This window comes from Sorex fumeus, unplaced genomic scaffold (genome assembly GCF_029834395.1).
Source record: "Sorex fumeus unplaced genomic scaffold, SorFum_2.1 ptg000041l, whole genome shotgun sequence".
NCBI classification, from domain to species: Eukaryota; Metazoa; Chordata; class Mammalia; order Eulipotyphla; family Soricidae; genus Sorex; species Sorex fumeus.
Window position 1 is genome coordinate 9981476 of NW_026606098.1, and position 16580 is coordinate 9998055.

A 16580-nucleotide genomic window follows, 5' to 3' on the forward strand; every position below is an offset into this window, starting at 1 on the left:
AGCCAGGTGAGACCTGTTTTCTAACCACCACCCCCCACCCCGCCAGCTGCTGCCTCCTCTTCTATACCCCTTTACCGTCCCACTCATCTGTGGAGGAAACATCTGTGGCTGTTTGTCTATAGATTTTTTTTTTGACTTTTTGGCTTTTTGAGATGCTCAGGGCTGACTCCTGGCTCTGCACTCGGGAATTATTCCTGGCGGTGCTCGGGAACCCTGTGGGATGCTGGAGATCGAACCCGGATTGGCCGCGTGCAAAGCAAACGCCCTCCCAGCTGTACTGTCACTCCAGCCCCTGACCCCTGATTTGAGCTCTCTACTGCCTCCCTTGCCCTGAAGCTTCAGGAGTTCCTCAACCCTTTTAACTTGACCTACCCAGGATCAGATTCTGTTATTTTGTTGTTGTTTTGATTTGGGGGAGCCACACCCGGCGACATTCAGGGCTTTCTCTTGGTTCTGAACTGAGGGATCATTCTTGGTGGGGCTCAGGTCAGCCACATGCACCCCAGATTCAGTTCTCATTTGTTAGGGATGAGGTCAGAGGCTGGAGTAATAGCACAGCCAGAAGGGTGTTTGCCTTGCAAGTGGTCCGCCCTGTTCAATTCCCAACATCCCATGTGGCCCTTGTGGTTCCCCAGATCCCACCAGGAGTGATCCCTGAGCGCAGAGCCAGATAAAAGACCTGAGCTTAGCCGGGTATGGCCCAAAAACAAAATTAAATTAAAATTAAAAAAAAAAAAACTCAGATAAGTCAGGGCAAAACTCTAAGAGCAATGTGGGTTTTTTTGTTTGTTTTTCTGTTTGGGAGGACCACACACAGCAGTGCTCAGGGATCACTTCTGGTAGAACTCGGGAACCCTGTGTGGTGCAGGTGATCAAACCTGTGTTGACCATGTGCAAGGCCAGCGCCCCGGAACCCTTGTCTTGTCTCTTCGACCTCAAATACAGTTTTGGGGCTGGAGCAAAAATACAGTCCGTAGGGTGCTTGCCTTCTATGTGCTCGACCTGGATTCATTCCCGGGGTACCCCATAAGGTCCCCTCATTCTTCTCAGGAGCGACCCCTGAGTGCAGAGCCAGGAGTAGCCCCTGAGCACAGGCAGGAGAGACCCAAAAAACAAACTAAAGTTTTATTTTCCAACACATTTTTCTGAAAAACTACAAACCTGCGGGGGCCCTGGGGATAGTGAAAGGTTTGGTGCATCTGGCTGGCTCCTTTCCAAGTCCAAGGTTCGATCCCTGGCACTACCTAGGGCTCCCGAGCCCTGCCAGGAGTGAGCGCTGAGCACTGCTAGGTCTGGCATAAAATACAAGGAAAAAAAAGTTGCCAGGACAGACTGCCTGCAGGCACCCAAAAAACTTCCTCTCTGGGTACTGGTCCCCACCACATCTACAGGAACACGCGTTTCATTCGTCACCCCTCTAAGACAGTTGCGTTAGCACTTCCTGTGTGTTCATCTGGGGTGAGCCCGCCCTGTGTGGGAGCTGCTGGCACCCTCCACCCTGCGCGCATCTCCCCCACCCCAACTCGGCACACACGCAAACTTGCGCGTAGCACCTCTGGGGGGCTGGGAGAAGTCCCCTGCCCCTCTGCAGAGCTAAGCAAGGTGGGGCCCGCTGCCTCCTGCGATCTGAAACCTCTGTGGCCGAGCTTCCCGCCCTGTGGGGCCCCCGCGGACGCCTCACTATCCTGTCTGACCTCAGAGACCGTCTTCCTGCAGAAGGCCGGCCACCATGGTTTGCTCGCGGCCACCTGCGCTGCTCGGCCTCTTGGTGCTCAGTTGCATGATGACCCCAGGTGAGGCCCATCAGGCTCTGAGGGCTGGAGCGGGGTGGGGGCACTTGGAGTTGGAGGGTGGCAGGGCGGCAGAGCATAGAGAAAAACAAATCTCTCCCGCAGCTGCGCAGGGCTGCCGGAAGCAGAAGAGACAGAAAAGGCGGGTGGGGAGGGTGGGCCGCATGTCCTGCACCCAGCCAACGTGGGTTCCATTCTCGGTGCCCCGTGGGGTCCCCCAACTCTTCAGAATTCATCCCTGAGCAGAGCCAGGAGTTAGTTGGCCTATAGCACCGCCGAGTGGCCTCTGTCCCCCATCAAGAAAAGAACATGAGGGCCCAGAACGATAGCACATTGGGTAGGGCATTTGCCTTGCATGCGGCCGACCTGGGTTTGATCCCCAACATCCAATATGGTCCCCCAAGCACTGCCAGGAGTAATTCCTGCGTGCAGAGCCAGGAGTAACCCCTGAGCTTTGCTGGGTGTGACCCAAAATGAAAAAAAAAGAACATGGGGCCCAGCCTGTCCTCAGGAGAAAGTGGGGCTCCCTCAGTCTCCGGGGTCCCCGAGGCATCCTCCCTTCCACTACCTGCTTTACCCTGTGCCCACCCCCCAACTCTTTCTCCCCCCCACCTCTCTTTGCTTCTCTTGGTTGACCACCCAAACAATTACCCTTCCAAATTGGTCACAGGGGTTCAGAGTGGAAATAGTGAAAGTATAGAGGGTCATGTGTTTGCCTTGCCTTCACCTGACCCGGGTTTGCTCCCCAGTACCCCGATGGTCCCCTAAACATTGCCAGCAGTGATTCCTGAGTGCAGGCCAGGAGTAACCCGAGTGTTGCTGGGTGTGCTCCCCCCCCCCCATTAAAATCAAGACAAAAAACAAAACCAAATTGTCTGCAGGGGCGTTGGGGAGATACTTCAAAGGGCTGGTGCATCTGCTTTGCATGAGGGAGCCTCAGGTTTAACCCATGCTGCATCACTCTCCAGGTGTGGTTCCCCTTCCCCCCCAAAAAAAACAAAACTGGGGTCAGAGCAATAGTACAGCAGGTAGAGCGTTTACCCTGCACGCCAACCTGGTTTGATCCCCAGCATCCCATAGGGTCCCCCAGGCACCTCCAGGAGTGATTCCTGAGTGCAGAGCCAGGAGTAACCCCTGAGCATTCCTGGGTGTGACCCACAAAGCAAAACACAACTAACTAGCCATAATTGTTCCTCCTCCAGGAAGTCTTCCCTGAGTCACTGTCTCCTTGCAGTTTCTATGGGCCCATCCTTGCCTCCCTCCAAGCTGGGCCTTGCGCCTGCTCTGTGGTCCTGTTCGGGACCGTTGGGAAGCTTTTGGAGCAAAGAAGCTGCAAGGACATCCCCTGCGGATACGAGGATGACAGGACTCCGTACTCTGTACTCCCCTTGAGCACCCAGTGACTCTCTGTTTCCGCAGGCATCTGGGGGCAAAAGTTCCAGCTCTGGGTAGAGCCCCAGAACCCTCTGGTACTTGCTGGCACGTCCTTCAAGCTAAACTGCTCCACAGACTGCCCCCAGCCCCAGAAGATAATCCTGGAGACCTACCTATCCAAGAAGACAGTGACCAGGGGCGAGGGCTGGGAGACCTTCCAGCTGGATAATGTGACCAAAGATGCTGTGGTCATTTGTGCTGCCATTTGCCAGCAAGGCCAGATCACCAACACCTCCAGGGTCATCACCTATGGTGAGTGCATGCGCAGGGGTGGCTAAGGGAAGGCTGGGGCTTGGGGCAGGAGGTCTCTGGCTGACGAGATTGAACTAGGGTGTCACCTGGCTGTGTGTATGAAAAATGACATGCGTGGCGGGGGGCGGGGGGAATAGACAGGAACCCCGTAGGCCGGATTAGAGCTGTGAAATCAATTTCTATTTTATATTTTGTTTGTTTGGTTTTTGTTTGGGGCCACACCCAGCAGTGCTCAGGGCTTACTCCTGGCTCCGAAATTCAGGATCAGCCCTGGTGGGACTTGGTGGTCACTATGGGGTGCCGGGGATCGAACCCTGGTATATGCAAAGCCAGTGCCTTCCCTGTGGTGTGTCTCCCTTGCCCTTATTTTAATGATTTTATTGATTTGGGCACCACACTTGGCAATGCAGGAAACTGATATCCGGGCTCAGGGGAATGTGTGGTGATGGGGTTGGAACCTGGACCTCCACATGCAAAGCCTGTGCTTGGCCCTTTGAACTCGCTCTCCTGCCTTTTTTTCTTTTTGGGTTACACCCGGCAATGCACAGGGGTTACTCCCGGCTTTGAGCCCAGGAATTACTCCGGGTGGGGCTTGGAGGACCATATGGGATGCTGAGAATCGAACCCGGGTTGGCTGCATGCAAGGCAAATGCCCTACCTGCTCTACTATCACTCCAGCCCTTCTCGTGCCTTTTAATTTGCTGTTTGTCTTGTTTTGGGGGTCACACCGGGGGTGCTCAGGGCTTACTCCTTCAGGCTCTGCTCTCAGGGATCACACCTGGACATGGACAAGGCAAGCAGTTTATGGGCTGGGCTATCTCTCTCCAGACTTCTTTTATTAGTTTTTTTTTTTTGCTTTTTGGATTCATACCTGGCGATGCTCAGGGGTTACTCCTGGCTCTGCACTCAGGAATCACTCCTGGCAGTGCTCGGAGGACCATATGGGATGCTGGGAATTGAACCTGGGTTGACTGTGTGCAAGGCAAATGTCTTACCTGCTGTGGTATCGCTCCAGTCCCCTATTAGTATTTTTAATTGTGGTGCTGACAATGGAATCCAAGGCTCCTACCTGGGGATATGGGGCCGCCCAGAATGACAGAGCACCCTCAGAGGATGGTGAGAATCTGAGTTGGGGTGCTGAATCTGGGAGAGGCCAAAGTCAGCATCTTGCCCCAGTGTGGGGAGGGACAGGGCTTGACTGGACAGGACATAGAGGTGGCCACATGGGGGTGGATTAGGGAGACCACATTCCTGGCTGTGTCTCTTGGGCAAATCACCTCCCCAAGTTCCTCCCTAAGCCACAGGTTCCTCTCTGGAAAAGGAAATACTTCGTTCCATAATCCACCGTACTTCATCACATCATCCTTACACCTGCCTGTTTGCTTTCTTTCCAGTCCAAAAATTGGTTTATAACCCTTTTAAAAAGCTTTGGTTTTAAAAAGCTTTACCTGTTCAGACCAGGGAAGTCCAAAAAATTATTTTAGAAAACCTGTCCTTCACATTGAAAGCAGCCAAAGAATACTAGTCCTGTCTTATTCCAGGCAGGAATAAACCAACGGCCCAAGAAGTATGGGGGCTGGAGCAATAGCACAGTGGGTAGGGCGTTTGTCTTGCATGCGGCTGACACGGGTTCGATTCCAGCATCCCATATCCCATATGGTCCCTTGAGCACCGCCAGCAGCCAGCAGTGATTCCCGAGTGCAGAGCCAGGAGTAACCCCTGTGCATTGCTGGGTGTGACCCAAAAAGAAAACAAAAAACCAAAAAACCAATGGCCCAAGAAGTAAAGTCAACCAATATTCTGTGTTTTGTACAGCCCAAAAGCTAAGGACGATTTTTACATATTTGTGTGGTGGTGGATCAACCCGAAACATTAACATGTGAAAACAATTGTTCGAAGTTCAATTTCAGCATCAATAAATAAAGTTTTATTGAAGCAAAAAAAAAAGTGGGGGGCCTGGAGAGATGGCACAGCTGGTAGGGAGCTTACCTGGGATCAGTTCTTGGTATCACTTAGGGTCCCCTGAGCACCACCAGGAGTAATTCCTGAGTGCAGAGCCAGGAGTAACCCCTGAGTATGGCCCAAAAAGCCAAAAAAAAAAAAAGAAGAAAAGAAAAGAAAACAAAGTAACAAAGAAACAAATAAATATATTTAAAATAACTGGCACATGTTGATTAGATGGTGAGATAGGGTCGGTGGGTAGGTGCAATACGTAGATGGAGCCAATTTCCTGTACGGCTGTGTGTGAATGAAATCCAGGAAATGTGGAAAGTTCTAAACAAAGGGATACTCTGGTGACCAATATTAACAAGTGTCATAAACATTCTTCTTCATCTTCCTTCCTTTTTTGTTAACTTGGGGGGGTAGCAGATAATCTTTTGTTTTCCAGTTTGGCAAGGTTGCTGAGCACATAGGAAATGATAATCAGGATGCTAATGACAATATCAACCCCGCTCCACACTCCTTGAGTTCAGGAGCCGAGTTCACACTTCTACACCAACCACGCCACCCGGGAGGGATGCACTGAGCTATTCTCTCCTCCCCTCCGCCTCAGGATTCCCCGCGAGTGTAGACCTGGCCCCTCTGCCCCCGTGGCTGCCGGCGGGTGAAAATCTCACTCTGAGCTGCAAGGTAGCGGGAGGGGCGCCCCGGGACAACCTCACGGCGGTGCTGCTCCGCGGGGATGAGGAGCTGAGCCGGCAGCCTGTGCCGGGGGTTCCCGCCGACGTGGTGGAGGTCACGGCCACGGTGCGGGCGCGCCGCGAGGACCACGGCGCCAATTTCTCGTGCCGCACGGAACTGGACCTGCGCCCCGTAGGGCTGGGACTGTTCGAGAACAGCTCGGTCCCCAGGCAGCTCCGAACCTACGGTGAGTGGAAGGGGGTTAGGGGGAGATGGAGAGTGGTCCAGGAGCTGAACTGGACCAAGGGAGGTCGCGGGAGTTCCCCGACCACGGGCTGTCTTGGACCCCAGATGGAAGGTGTTTGAGAAGGCAGCGCGGTGTATCCGGGGAAGGGGGTGCTCCAGCGTTTACGCGTGCTGCCCCCTCCCCACCCCACCCTTCATATTCACTCTTTCCCCCAGTCTTGCCTGGCAACGGCCCACGCAACACTGTGCGCCGCTATTTGGAGGTGGGGAAGTTGTGGCCGGTGAATTGCAGCCTGGACGGACTGTTCCCCGCCTCCGAGGCCCAGGTCCAGCTGATGCTGGGGAACCAGATGCTGCATCCCGTAGTCTCCACCCACGGGGACACGCTGACGGCACTGGCCATAGTCAACGCGAGCGAGGGGCAGGAGGGCGCCCACGAGATGGTTTGCAGCGTGACCCTGGGAGGCGAGAGCCGCGAGTCTCGGGAGAATGTGACATTTTTCAGTAAGGAGGGTGGGGGTGTGTGGAGGAGGGCCAAACCTAGTGGGCGGGGCCTTCACCGTGTGGGCGGGGTCGTTGCGTGGGCGTGGTCAGAGGGGCGTGGTGGGCGTAGCTGGAACTCCTGGCTCTGAAGGCAAGATCAACTCACCCCAGGGGTCAATGCCTCTCCCGTCTTTAGGTTTCCCGGGGCCCACTCTGACTCTGAGCGATTCTGAGGTCCACGAAGGAACCACAGTGAATGTTATTTGTGCAGCCGCGCCCCCAGCCCAGGTCTGGCTGGACGGTGTCCGGGCCACCAGCCCCGGGCAGCCGATCAAGCTTCAGCTAAATGCCACGGAAAAAGACGACAGGCGCACTTTCTTCTGCAATGCCACCTTTGAGATGGAGGGGGAGACCCTGTACAAGAATAAGAGCGTCCAGCTGCGGGTCCTCTGTGCGTTCTTTCATCTCTTGCTCCCCCCCCCCCGGCCCCCCCCCCCCCGCCGCCTTAGTTGTACCTTGGTTGTCTCTGATCAGTTGTCGCTTTCACAGACCGTCCCAAGATTGACAGAGCCAAATGTCCCCAGCGTCAGATATGGAAAGAGGAAACTACCCGTGTCCTGGACTGCCACGCCCAGGGTAACCCGGACCCCCTACTGAAGTGTTTGCAGAACAGCTCCGGGCACTCGGTGCCAGTGGGGATCCCGCTCTTCGTCAAGTTAAACTACAGCGGTACCTACCACTGCCAGGCGATCAACTCACTGGGCACGTACACTCTGATGGTGGAGATTAACGTTCAGGGTAAGCAAAGGCGCCTGGGCCGCGGATCTAGGCAAGTATACCGAGAGCCCGGGGAAGAGTGCATTGACTCTCTGCACTGGTTTGCTTCCCTGCACAGGGCGTAACCCGCTCAGCGTCACCATCATCTTGACAGTGTTAGTGATCCTGGGCGTGGCGACTGTCGGAGCCGGCCTTGTCTACGTCTCCCGGATTCATAAACGGAGCGACAGCTACCACGTGAAGCAGGAGGCCAAGTCGTCTCTGATGCCTCAGTCCAACGAGACAGAGGCGGAGGTGGCAGTCTGAGTCCGGGAGCGGGGTGGGGCAGGCTCCTGGGTTCAAGAGAACTGGCGTTTGGTTGTTTCTCTGGGTTCCGCACCAATAAAGTCTTCAAAATCCGGCGTCCGTAGTTTGATTCCACCTGAATGAGTTGCGTGTCCCTTGAGTGACAGCCCCGTGGCGCAAAGGGGCAGGGCCAGGGGAGGCTTCCGAGCCGGCGAGCAGCCGCCGAAGCGGGCTGGGTTTCAGCCAATGGGGTGAAGGGGTTGTGGAGGAGGCGGGGTTTCTCCCAGCCAATCGCCCGAAGCGACCCCCGCTTGCCGCTCTAGGCCGCGGCGCCTGGGCTCGTTAGTCCCAGAAGGCGCCGGTTTTCCCAAGATGGCCGCCGACGTGTCCGTTACTCATCTGCCCCCGCAGAGCCCGGAGGCTGGGGCCGAGGCTGAAGCCGAGGACGGTGCGGAGCGCCGGGCGCCCGAGGAGGAGCTGCCGCCGCTCGAGCCCGAGGAGATCCGGAAGCGCCTGGAGCACACCGAACGCCAGTTCCGTAACCGTCGCAAGATACGGATCCGGGGCCTCCCGGGGGACGTGACTAACCAGGTGGGGGGGCGCTGTGGGAGCGTGGCGGGAAGCGCCGGCGTGCGCGTGCGCTGGGGGTCACCGCGGGGGCGGCGGCCGCGTCCAGGGGAGCCGCCGGGGGGCTGCTGGTGGGGGCGTGCGCGGGCGGCGCCGACTGCCCGCGGGGTCCCGGGAAGGCCCCCGAGAGCGCTCGCGGCCGGGCGGCGTGGCCCGGCCGAGACCCACTTGGGGCCGCCTGAGGCCGTTGCTAGGGCAACCGCGGGCACTCGGAGCTCGAAAGGGGCGGGGAAGGGAAGGGGGCGGGGGGGACGACCGTGCGTGGCAGAGGCCGGCCGGAACCCTGCGAGTAGGGCGACCCGCGGCTTCCTACCCCGATTGTGCTTTGAGACACTAATAAAAAGAAGAAGAATGTCCCCCCCAGCGCCGTGACCACGGGGGCCCTCATAGCCCGAGGTTCCAGAGTCTCTTCCCGAGCACGCGCGTGTGGACGCCTCCCGCGCAGCCGGAAGTGGAGGCCGCTCCTGGACGCTGCGCAAAAGCCCGGGATTAATTGTTGGCGAGGCTCGTCTCCAGCCCGCAGACCTTGCGGGGGAGGGCGGGGAGTGGAGCGGAGTCTTGTGCTCGCTCGGGGCTCCCTTCCCCCTCCGTCCCGTGGCAGAGCTGCAGGGGGGACCCTGCTCGGTTCCTGGAGGAACCCGCATGCCCTTTGGACCCCGTGGAGATTTGCCGCCTGTCTGCTGCGCGCTGCGTTGGCGACCCGGCTTCTTCCTGCCCCTGAGGCTCCGTGCACACCTGAGCACCGGCCGCTGGGTCGTGCTAGCCCAGGTGGCGCCATCCCCCACCCCGAGAGTGTCGAGGGGCGTGGCCAGATGGATCACCCGGAGTCCGCCCGCCCGGGCCCGCCTGGGCAGAACTTGGGCTGATTTGTTTCCAGGGCCCGGCCCTCCTCCTGGCCCCCACACCTCCCCCTCAGCCCTTTCCCCATCCGTCGGGTGCACTCAGTTTCCCCACCTCAGTGCCTTGGGCTGCTGGACGCAGTTCTCCCAATGGGTGCCAGGGAGGCCCCCTGCCTGCTGGGCTTAGTGCTCCTGGGGGCCCGGTTGGTCACATGACCTTCATCAGGTCTCACTGTGCCCTTGCTTTTCCCCCTGCACCTACAAATGGGTTCACCTTTCCGCGCTGAGAGTCCCCACTGGCGGCCCAGAGGTGTTACTGAACCTCCTCTGCCTGCTTCCCAGGGGCCTGTGGCCCAGCCAGAATTTGAATTCACATCCTCCTAGTGTTTGTGTTTTGGGGGGCTAGTAGGTTGCAGGCTGCAGCTGACCTGCTGAATGCCAGCTTTGCAGAGCACGACCTGGGGCCCAGGGCAGCTCACCAGCTCCGACCTTCACAGGCGCGCTCTCTCTCTCTCTCTCTTCCCCCCCTCTCTCTCCCCCTTTTGGAGGGAGGGGCTGCAGCATATCCAGTGCTCATCAGGAATCACTAATAGCAGTGAGCCTGTGTGGGGTGCCAGGGAGTGAATCTGTGTCTGCTGCATGTATGACATCATCTTACCTGCTGTGCTGCCCCGCTGGCCCCCTCTTTTTTGGGGGGGCATCGCCTGACAGTGCTCACATATCACTCCTGGCAGGGCTCAGGGGACCCTGTGCGGGGCCAGGGGCCAAGCCCAGTGGCTGTGCTCTGCAGGCGCCTTCCCTGTGGCCATGTCCCTGTCCCCATCAATGTCCCCCATGCTCTCTTTCCTCCTGTGACACCTCCTGCTCACTGTGGGCACCCGGGAGCCACTCTGGATGACCATTTGTCCATGGATCTTGTTCTGACTGGGGTGCTTGGGGCCCTCGGGGGTCACAAAAGCCATCTCCTTGGATGCAGCTTTCTTGGGTTTTATTGGAGGGGCCACACCCAGTGGTGCTCAGGGGTCCCTGTGCTGCAGGGGAGGGACCCTGGGTTCCCACAAACAGAGCCTGTTCGCTGCGGTCCTCTGAGTGGGTCCCCAAGGGGGATCATTCCCATCTTTGTCCCTCTCAGCTCTGGTGACACCCGGCCCGTGCTTCTGTCTCCACAGGAAGTGCATGATCTACTCCGCGACTTTGAGCTCAAGTACTGTTTCGTGGACAAATACAAAGGGACAGGTTTGTGGGCAGAGGACTGGGCTGAATGGCAGGGCTACAGTCTCTGATGTTGGGAGCTCCAGGGCCAGGAGGTGGCCTCTCTCTTGCCCTGGGGGACTCCACTTCCCACGCCTTCTCCCCAGCCAGCCAGCTAGTCACCCCAGGCTTATCCAGCCTTCACTCTCCAGAGAATGGGGCCCTCCTCGCACTGTAGTCCCGGTGGGCTTCAGGGAGGAAGCAATGTTTTCAGTCCAAGGCCAGGGTAGGCATGTTTGACCAGGGACCACTGGGGTATGTGTTTCCTGAGGGGGGCAGACTCGGGAGTCTGGGTTTCCCTGCCTGACTGCGCCTCCGTGGCTTGGACCTGGGGCTCGGGGCCTCTCCTGCACCGGCCACGTGGTGGGCAGGAGGGGGGTTAGCCCCAGAGTCGGAGCTGCGCCCCTCGTTGGGTGGGACCCAGGCGGGGCCCCACCCTGAGCCCATGCCCGTCCCGCCCACAGCGTTCGTGACCCTGCTGAACGGGGAGCAGGCGGAGGCGGCCATCAGTGCCTTCCACCAGAGCCGGCTGCGGGAGTGCGAGCTGGCGGTGCAGCTGCAGCCGGCCGATGCACTCCTGTGCGTGGCCAACCTGCCGCGCAGCCTCACGCAGCAGCAGTTCGAGGAGCTGGTGCGGCCATTCGGCAGCCTGGAGCGCTGCTTCCTGGTATACAGCTCGCGCACCGGCCATTCCAAGGGCTACGGCTTCGCCGAGTACATGAAGAAGGACTCGGCCGCCCGGGCCAAGTCGGACCTGCTGGGCAAGCGACTGGGCCGCCGCACCCTCTACGTGCACTGGAGCGACGCGGGCCAGCTGACGCCCGCACTGCTGCACTCCCGCTGCCTCTGCGTCGACCGCCTGCCCCCCGGCTTCAGCGACGCCGATGCCCTGCGCCACGCGCTCTCAGCCGTCCACGCGCCCACCTTCTGCCAGGTGAGTCCTTCCCAGGCTCTTGTCTCCCCCACCCCGCTTCCCACCTGACGGTGCTGGGGACCACCTCTTGGCTCTGCGGGGCTGGAGGACCCTCTTGGGGGTTGGGGATGGGACCCGAGTTGGCGCCTGGCAGTAAACACCCTCCCTGCATCCCATCTTGCGGGCCTGGACCTGGTTCCCTTTGCAGCAAGTGGCGGTGGGTGGGGGCAGTGGGTCCCACGTGGGCCAGCAGGGTGCAGGGCCCAGTCCCAGTTCATGGTCAGGTCCCATTGTCCTCGCTGGGCAGGCCACGGGTCACTGAGCCTCTGATTCTCACCTTGACCCCCGGGTGGCAGAGGGGCCAGGGTAAGGCGGCTTCCCTGGGGGGGGCATTGGCTTAACACGTGTGAGGGACTGGCTGGAACCCTGTCACTCGGGGCCCCCCACTACAACCTCCCAGGCTGTTGTTTGTGGTCAAGTGGCCCACAAGACCGGGGACATGTCCTTGGGCCTGCAGCTCCTCCTCGCCAAGTTCTGTGCGTGTCTGGGACGAGGCCAGGCCCAGCTCCCAGGCAGGGTGGCCTGCAGGGGACCGTCCTGGCTCATGGCCACGTCCTTCCTGCCCTTGCCCGGGGGAGTTAGCACTTGGTTCCTGCTCAGAAGTGGGGTCACCCCTAGCTCTGCTCCCACGCCCTCACTCCCCGCCGCCCCACGACTTTGTGGGAGACACGAGCCCTTTGGGTCAGGGAGGGCTTAAGCAGCCCCACACCGGGGTTCGATCCTGGCCCCGCAAAAGCAAACCAAGGCCGATCCCGGAAGGTCAGGTGTCCTAGAGAGGAGTGTCCCCTGCGGTCCCAGAGACCCTGCCCACTGCACCTTCACTTCTCTTCATGACAGAGATGCTGGACACCGCGTGACCCTAAACTTTGTCCCCTGTGGCCCCACACCTGCACTCTAGGGGGGCTCTGCAGCCTTGAGCGTCTGGGTGTCTGGGGGGGTCCCTGTAAGGAGGCTCACCATTGCCAGCCCGGGTTCCAGTGGGTTGTCGTCGGGGTTGAGGGCAGGCGATGCCCCTGCCCGCCTGGGCACTGGGGTTCCCCGCCTCGCCCCCGCCCCCAGAGTGCCTCCCTAGGGCCTGCAGGGGGCCGCTCATGCCACTCCCCCCCACAGCTGGCCTATGGCCAGGACGGGCAGCTGAAGGGCTTCGCGGTGCTGGAGTACGAGACGGCCGCCATGGCTGAGGAGGTGCAGCAGAGCGCCGACGGCCTGGCGCTGGGGGGCAGCCACCTGCGGGTGTCCTTCTGTGCCCCGGGGCCCCCTGGCCGCAGCATGCTGGCCGCGCTCATAGCCGCCCAGGCCACGGTGAGTGTGTGCCTGGCTGCCGCCTGCCCCCCTTCCTGCGCCCCCCCGGGGTGGCCGGGAGCAGCAGGGCCCCGCCCTGAGTCCCCTCCGCTGGTCCCCGCAGGCCCTCAATCGGGGCAAGGGGCTCCTCCCGGAGCCCAACCTCCTGCAGCTGCTGCACCACCTGGGCCCCTCCGCCTCGCTCCAGTTGCTGCTCAACCCCCTCCTGCACGGCAGCGCGGGGGGCAAGCAGGGTAAGGGGGTCCCCCCCCACCCCGGGACTCAGCCCCCGAGCAGGGAGGGGGACGTGGCAGCCGGAGGGGTTCCCGCGGGCCCTTGGCCAATTTCCCAGCTTCCCCCAGGCCTCCTGGGTGCACCCCCTGCCGTGCCGCTGCTCAACGGACCCGCCCTGTCCACGGCTCTGCTGCAGCTGGCCCTGCAGACGCAGAGCCAGAAGGTAACCCCCTCCTCGCCCGGCCGAAACACAGCTCTGAATAACACCCCACCCCGCCCCCCGGCCTGAGGTGGGCGAGCCTCAGGCCGAGGGCCACACCGCCCCCTGCAGCTGATTGCTCTGTCCCCAGAAACCTGGGATCCTGGGAGACTCCCCTCTGGGCCCCCTCCAGCCAGCCAACCCCCTGCTCGGGGAGCTGCCCGCAGGTAACCCACCGCCCGCCCGCCGCGCCCGGCTCTGTCTGCCCTGCGTGCGTGGGTGGCTGCTGCCCCGCTTCTCTCCTGCAGGTGGGGGCCTGCCCCCCGAGCTGCCGCCCGGACGGGGCAAGCCACCGCCCCTGCTGCCACCTCTGCTCGGCCCCTCGGGGGGTGACCGTGACAGTCTGGGTCCCCCCATTGCCCAGCTCACCCCGTCGCCCACCACTGTGGGGATTCGGGGCTCCAGCCTCCGGGGCCTCCAGAAAGATGGAGGGCCTCTGCCGACGCCCCCCGGGGTAAGGCCCTGCTGGCTTCCCCCTCGTTGGCTCCCCCCGCTTCCCCATCCGCCTCTCCTGATCCAGACCCTCCTCCCACAGGTCTCCCTGCTGGGGGAGCCCCCCAAGGACTTCCGGATCCCCCTGAACCCCTACCTGAACCTGCACAGTCTGCTCCCAGCCAGCAACCTGGCGGGTAAGGAGGCCCGGGGCTGGGGGGGCCCCGGGAGAAGTGGCCGCGCCGCCGAGGGCCCCCTGCCGAACCCTCCAGCCGCGGGTGGCAGCGGCAAGGCCTTCCCGCTGCGGGCCCGCCCGCACCCCGAGCCGGGCCTGCCCGACGGCTACGGCGGCTTCGACTACGCCCCGGTGAGTGCCCGCCTGCCCCCAGAGCTGGCCCCACAGACTGGGACGCCCCGCTGGCTTCTCACGCCTGCACCCGGCCGCCTGGGGCCTCCCCAGCTGGCATACCGCCTGTCCTGCAGGGGCGGGGGGCTCCCCGGAGCAGAGGAAGCTGGACTGTGGGTGCTGGGGAGGGGGGCACCCCAGCCCGACGCGCTCGTCTCACTTTGGTGCAGGATGTGGGGTCTCGGCGGCTTTTTTCTCACCCGCGGGAGCCCGCCCCCGGGCCTCCTGGGCCCAGCCGCCACAAAGTAAGAAGCTGCCCCCCCCCCCCCCGCCCCCCACGCTTCTCTGGGATGCGGGAGGGGGTCCCCTCTGCGCTGGCTCAGGTGGAGGGGGGTGAAGTGTCTGTGAAGGGGAACTTTCCCACCTGCCCCAGCCCACCCCCTTCTCTACAGATGTCACCCCCACCCAGCGGTTTCAGCGAGCGGAGCGGCGGGGGCCCCCTCCCCCATTTCTACTCAGGCTCCCCCACGTCCTACTTCACCAGTGGCCTGCAGGCTGGCCTCAGGCAGAGCCACCTGAATAAGGTGAGGGCCTGCGAGGTGGACACGGGACGCCCACCGTACCCAGGGCGGAGTGTGGGGGGCTCTGCTCCTCTCCTGCCCAATCCTTGGCACCGCCAGACAGGTAGTTCTCAGAGCTGGGGTGCAGACTCTGATGCAGGAGCCACACCACACACCCACACCTACACCCACACTCACAGGAGTGACTCCTGAGCAGTATCTGCTGGCCCAGGGGTAGCAAAACCCCCACAGGGCTCTGAGGCTACCCCCCCCGCCCCCCAAGAGTGACTCCTGAGCCACACACAAGCGCGTGCATACAGGGCATACACACACCCAGTGACCACACACACGTTCAAGAGTGACTCCTGGGCAGTACATGCTGGCCTGGGCTCTGAGCTTCCCCTCCCTGCTCCTCCTGTCTCCAGGCCATCGGCTCCTCCCCGCTGGGCTCCAGTGAGGGACTCCTGGGGCTCAGTCCCGGACCCAATGGGCACAGCCACCTGCTGAAGGTATGGGCAGGGGGCGGGGACGCACAGGGCCGGGGCGCGGTGACCCCCACGTGACCCCTGACCCGCCCCCCCCTCTGTCTCTAGACCCCCCTGGGTGGCCAGAAACGCAGCTTCGCCCACCTGCTGCCTTCCCCTGAGCCCAGCCCCGAGGGCAGCTACGTGGGCCAGCACTCCCAGGGCCTGGGCGGCCACTACGCAGACTCCTACCTGAAGCGCAAGCGGATTTTCTGAGCGGACGACGGGCTCCAGCGTCGCTTTGGGGGTTTCTGGTGTCGCGTTTGACGATTTTCTTTCTTTCTTTATTGTTTTTAATCATTCCTCCTGGCGGTAACTGAAGACTCTGAAAAAGACTGACCGACCATTGTGGGGACCGGGGCAGTGGGGGGGCACTCTGCTCCAGCCAGCCCCTGCCAGTCCCTCCCTACAGCCTTAGGAGGGAGGGGTGTGGCCCACTCTCCCCCCTCCCACGCCCACCTGTGTGTGTCTGTCCGTCGTTCCATCAGGCGCTCTTTCCTGCCTCAACACTCCTGTATCTCGGCCTCCTGAGTGCCTTGGAGGTCCCCCTGACCTCCCATGAGGATCAGAGACTGTGTCCCCCCCCTTTTTTTTAACTTTGAGAAATGACATGTTCCCTTTTCTAGATTTTACGATTTCTTTTTAAACAGTCCAGGCTGGTGCCCCAGCTCGGACACCCCCGCTGTGTCCAGCCCTCCTGTGCCCCACTGACGGTTACACACGACTCCTGCTCCCTTTCTCCTACGGTTGCTGTGGGCACAGCTTTCTCCTGGCTGCTGCCCGCCCTCTGCCACAGCCCCCCACCCCCGACCTTCTGATGCCTTAAAGCCAGTTCCTCTCCTGCCAGCTCCCCTCCCCAGCCAGAGACTCACAGGAGCTCCAGGAGCTTGACTCGGACCAAACATCTGTGGCTGGGGCGGGTTCCGCCTTCTCTCCCCGGAGGCCACCCTGAGGATCCTAGGAGGCCACCAAGGGTTGGGGGAATCGGGTCCCACCATCCCTTCCACCCAGGCCTGGGTGCAGAGCCAAGAGCGCCCGCTTCACTCATCTGTGGGAGTCTGGGTCCCATTGTTCCTTTCGCTGGTCCTCTGTGGACCCCACTTCAGATGATTCCAGTCCCTCCCCTGAGGTCTCTTGGAGCCGGCCTCCCTTAAAAGGGGCCTCAGTGCTGGTAACCAGGAACTTCATGCAGAAGAATTCTGCCCCTGGCAGCTAGCATGACCTATCCACCTAAGGTAACCCTGGGCCCTCGCCCCAGCCCTTTCACAAACCTTTGCAGAAATAAAGTTCGTAAGGAAATGATTCTGAAGAAAACAGCCGACTGGTTCTTGGGATATTGGGATGTATAGACGGGCCTGGGTGCGA

At 61.0% G+C, this 16580-nt stretch overlaps 2 protein-coding genes across 3 annotated transcripts; both read left to right on the plus strand.

Annotated features, from left to right (window-relative positions):
* Positions 1-1561: 1561 nt before the first annotated feature.
* On the plus strand, positions 1562-8084 carry ICAM3 (intercellular adhesion molecule 3). Its single transcript, XM_056119888.1, has 7 exons — positions 1562-1793; positions 3210-3476; positions 6031-6345; positions 6561-6848; positions 7024-7278; positions 7377-7625; positions 7723-8084. Exons 1-7 carry the CDS (start codon positions 1730-1732, stop codon positions 7908-7910), a joined length of 1626 nt encoding a protein of 541 aa, XP_055975863.1. The 5' UTR covers positions 1562-1729; the 3' UTR covers positions 7911-8084.
* Positions 8085-8128: 44 nt separating this feature from the next.
* On the plus strand, positions 8129-16470 carry RAVER1 (ribonucleoprotein, PTB binding 1). Of its 2 annotated transcripts, none has more exons than XR_008793240.1 (13): positions 8129-8480; positions 10525-10591; positions 11071-11540; positions 12690-12881; positions 12985-13114; positions 13223-13317; positions 13445-13520; positions 13602-13807; positions 13889-13982; positions 14362-14436; positions 14584-14715; positions 15117-15200; positions 15285-15338. XR_008793240.1 is itself a non-coding variant. In XM_056119878.1 (13 exons), exons 1-13 carry the CDS (start codon positions 8262-8264, stop codon positions 15429-15431), a joined length of 2157 nt encoding a protein of 718 aa, XP_055975853.1. In that variant the 5' UTR covers positions 8129-8261; the 3' UTR covers positions 15432-16470. The 2 variants fall into 2 exon arrangements, 1 of the variants encoding a protein (XP_055975853.1); XM_056119878.1 differs by having other exon boundaries at positions 13889-14152; positions 15285-16470.
* Positions 16471-16580: the final 110 nt, after the last annotated feature.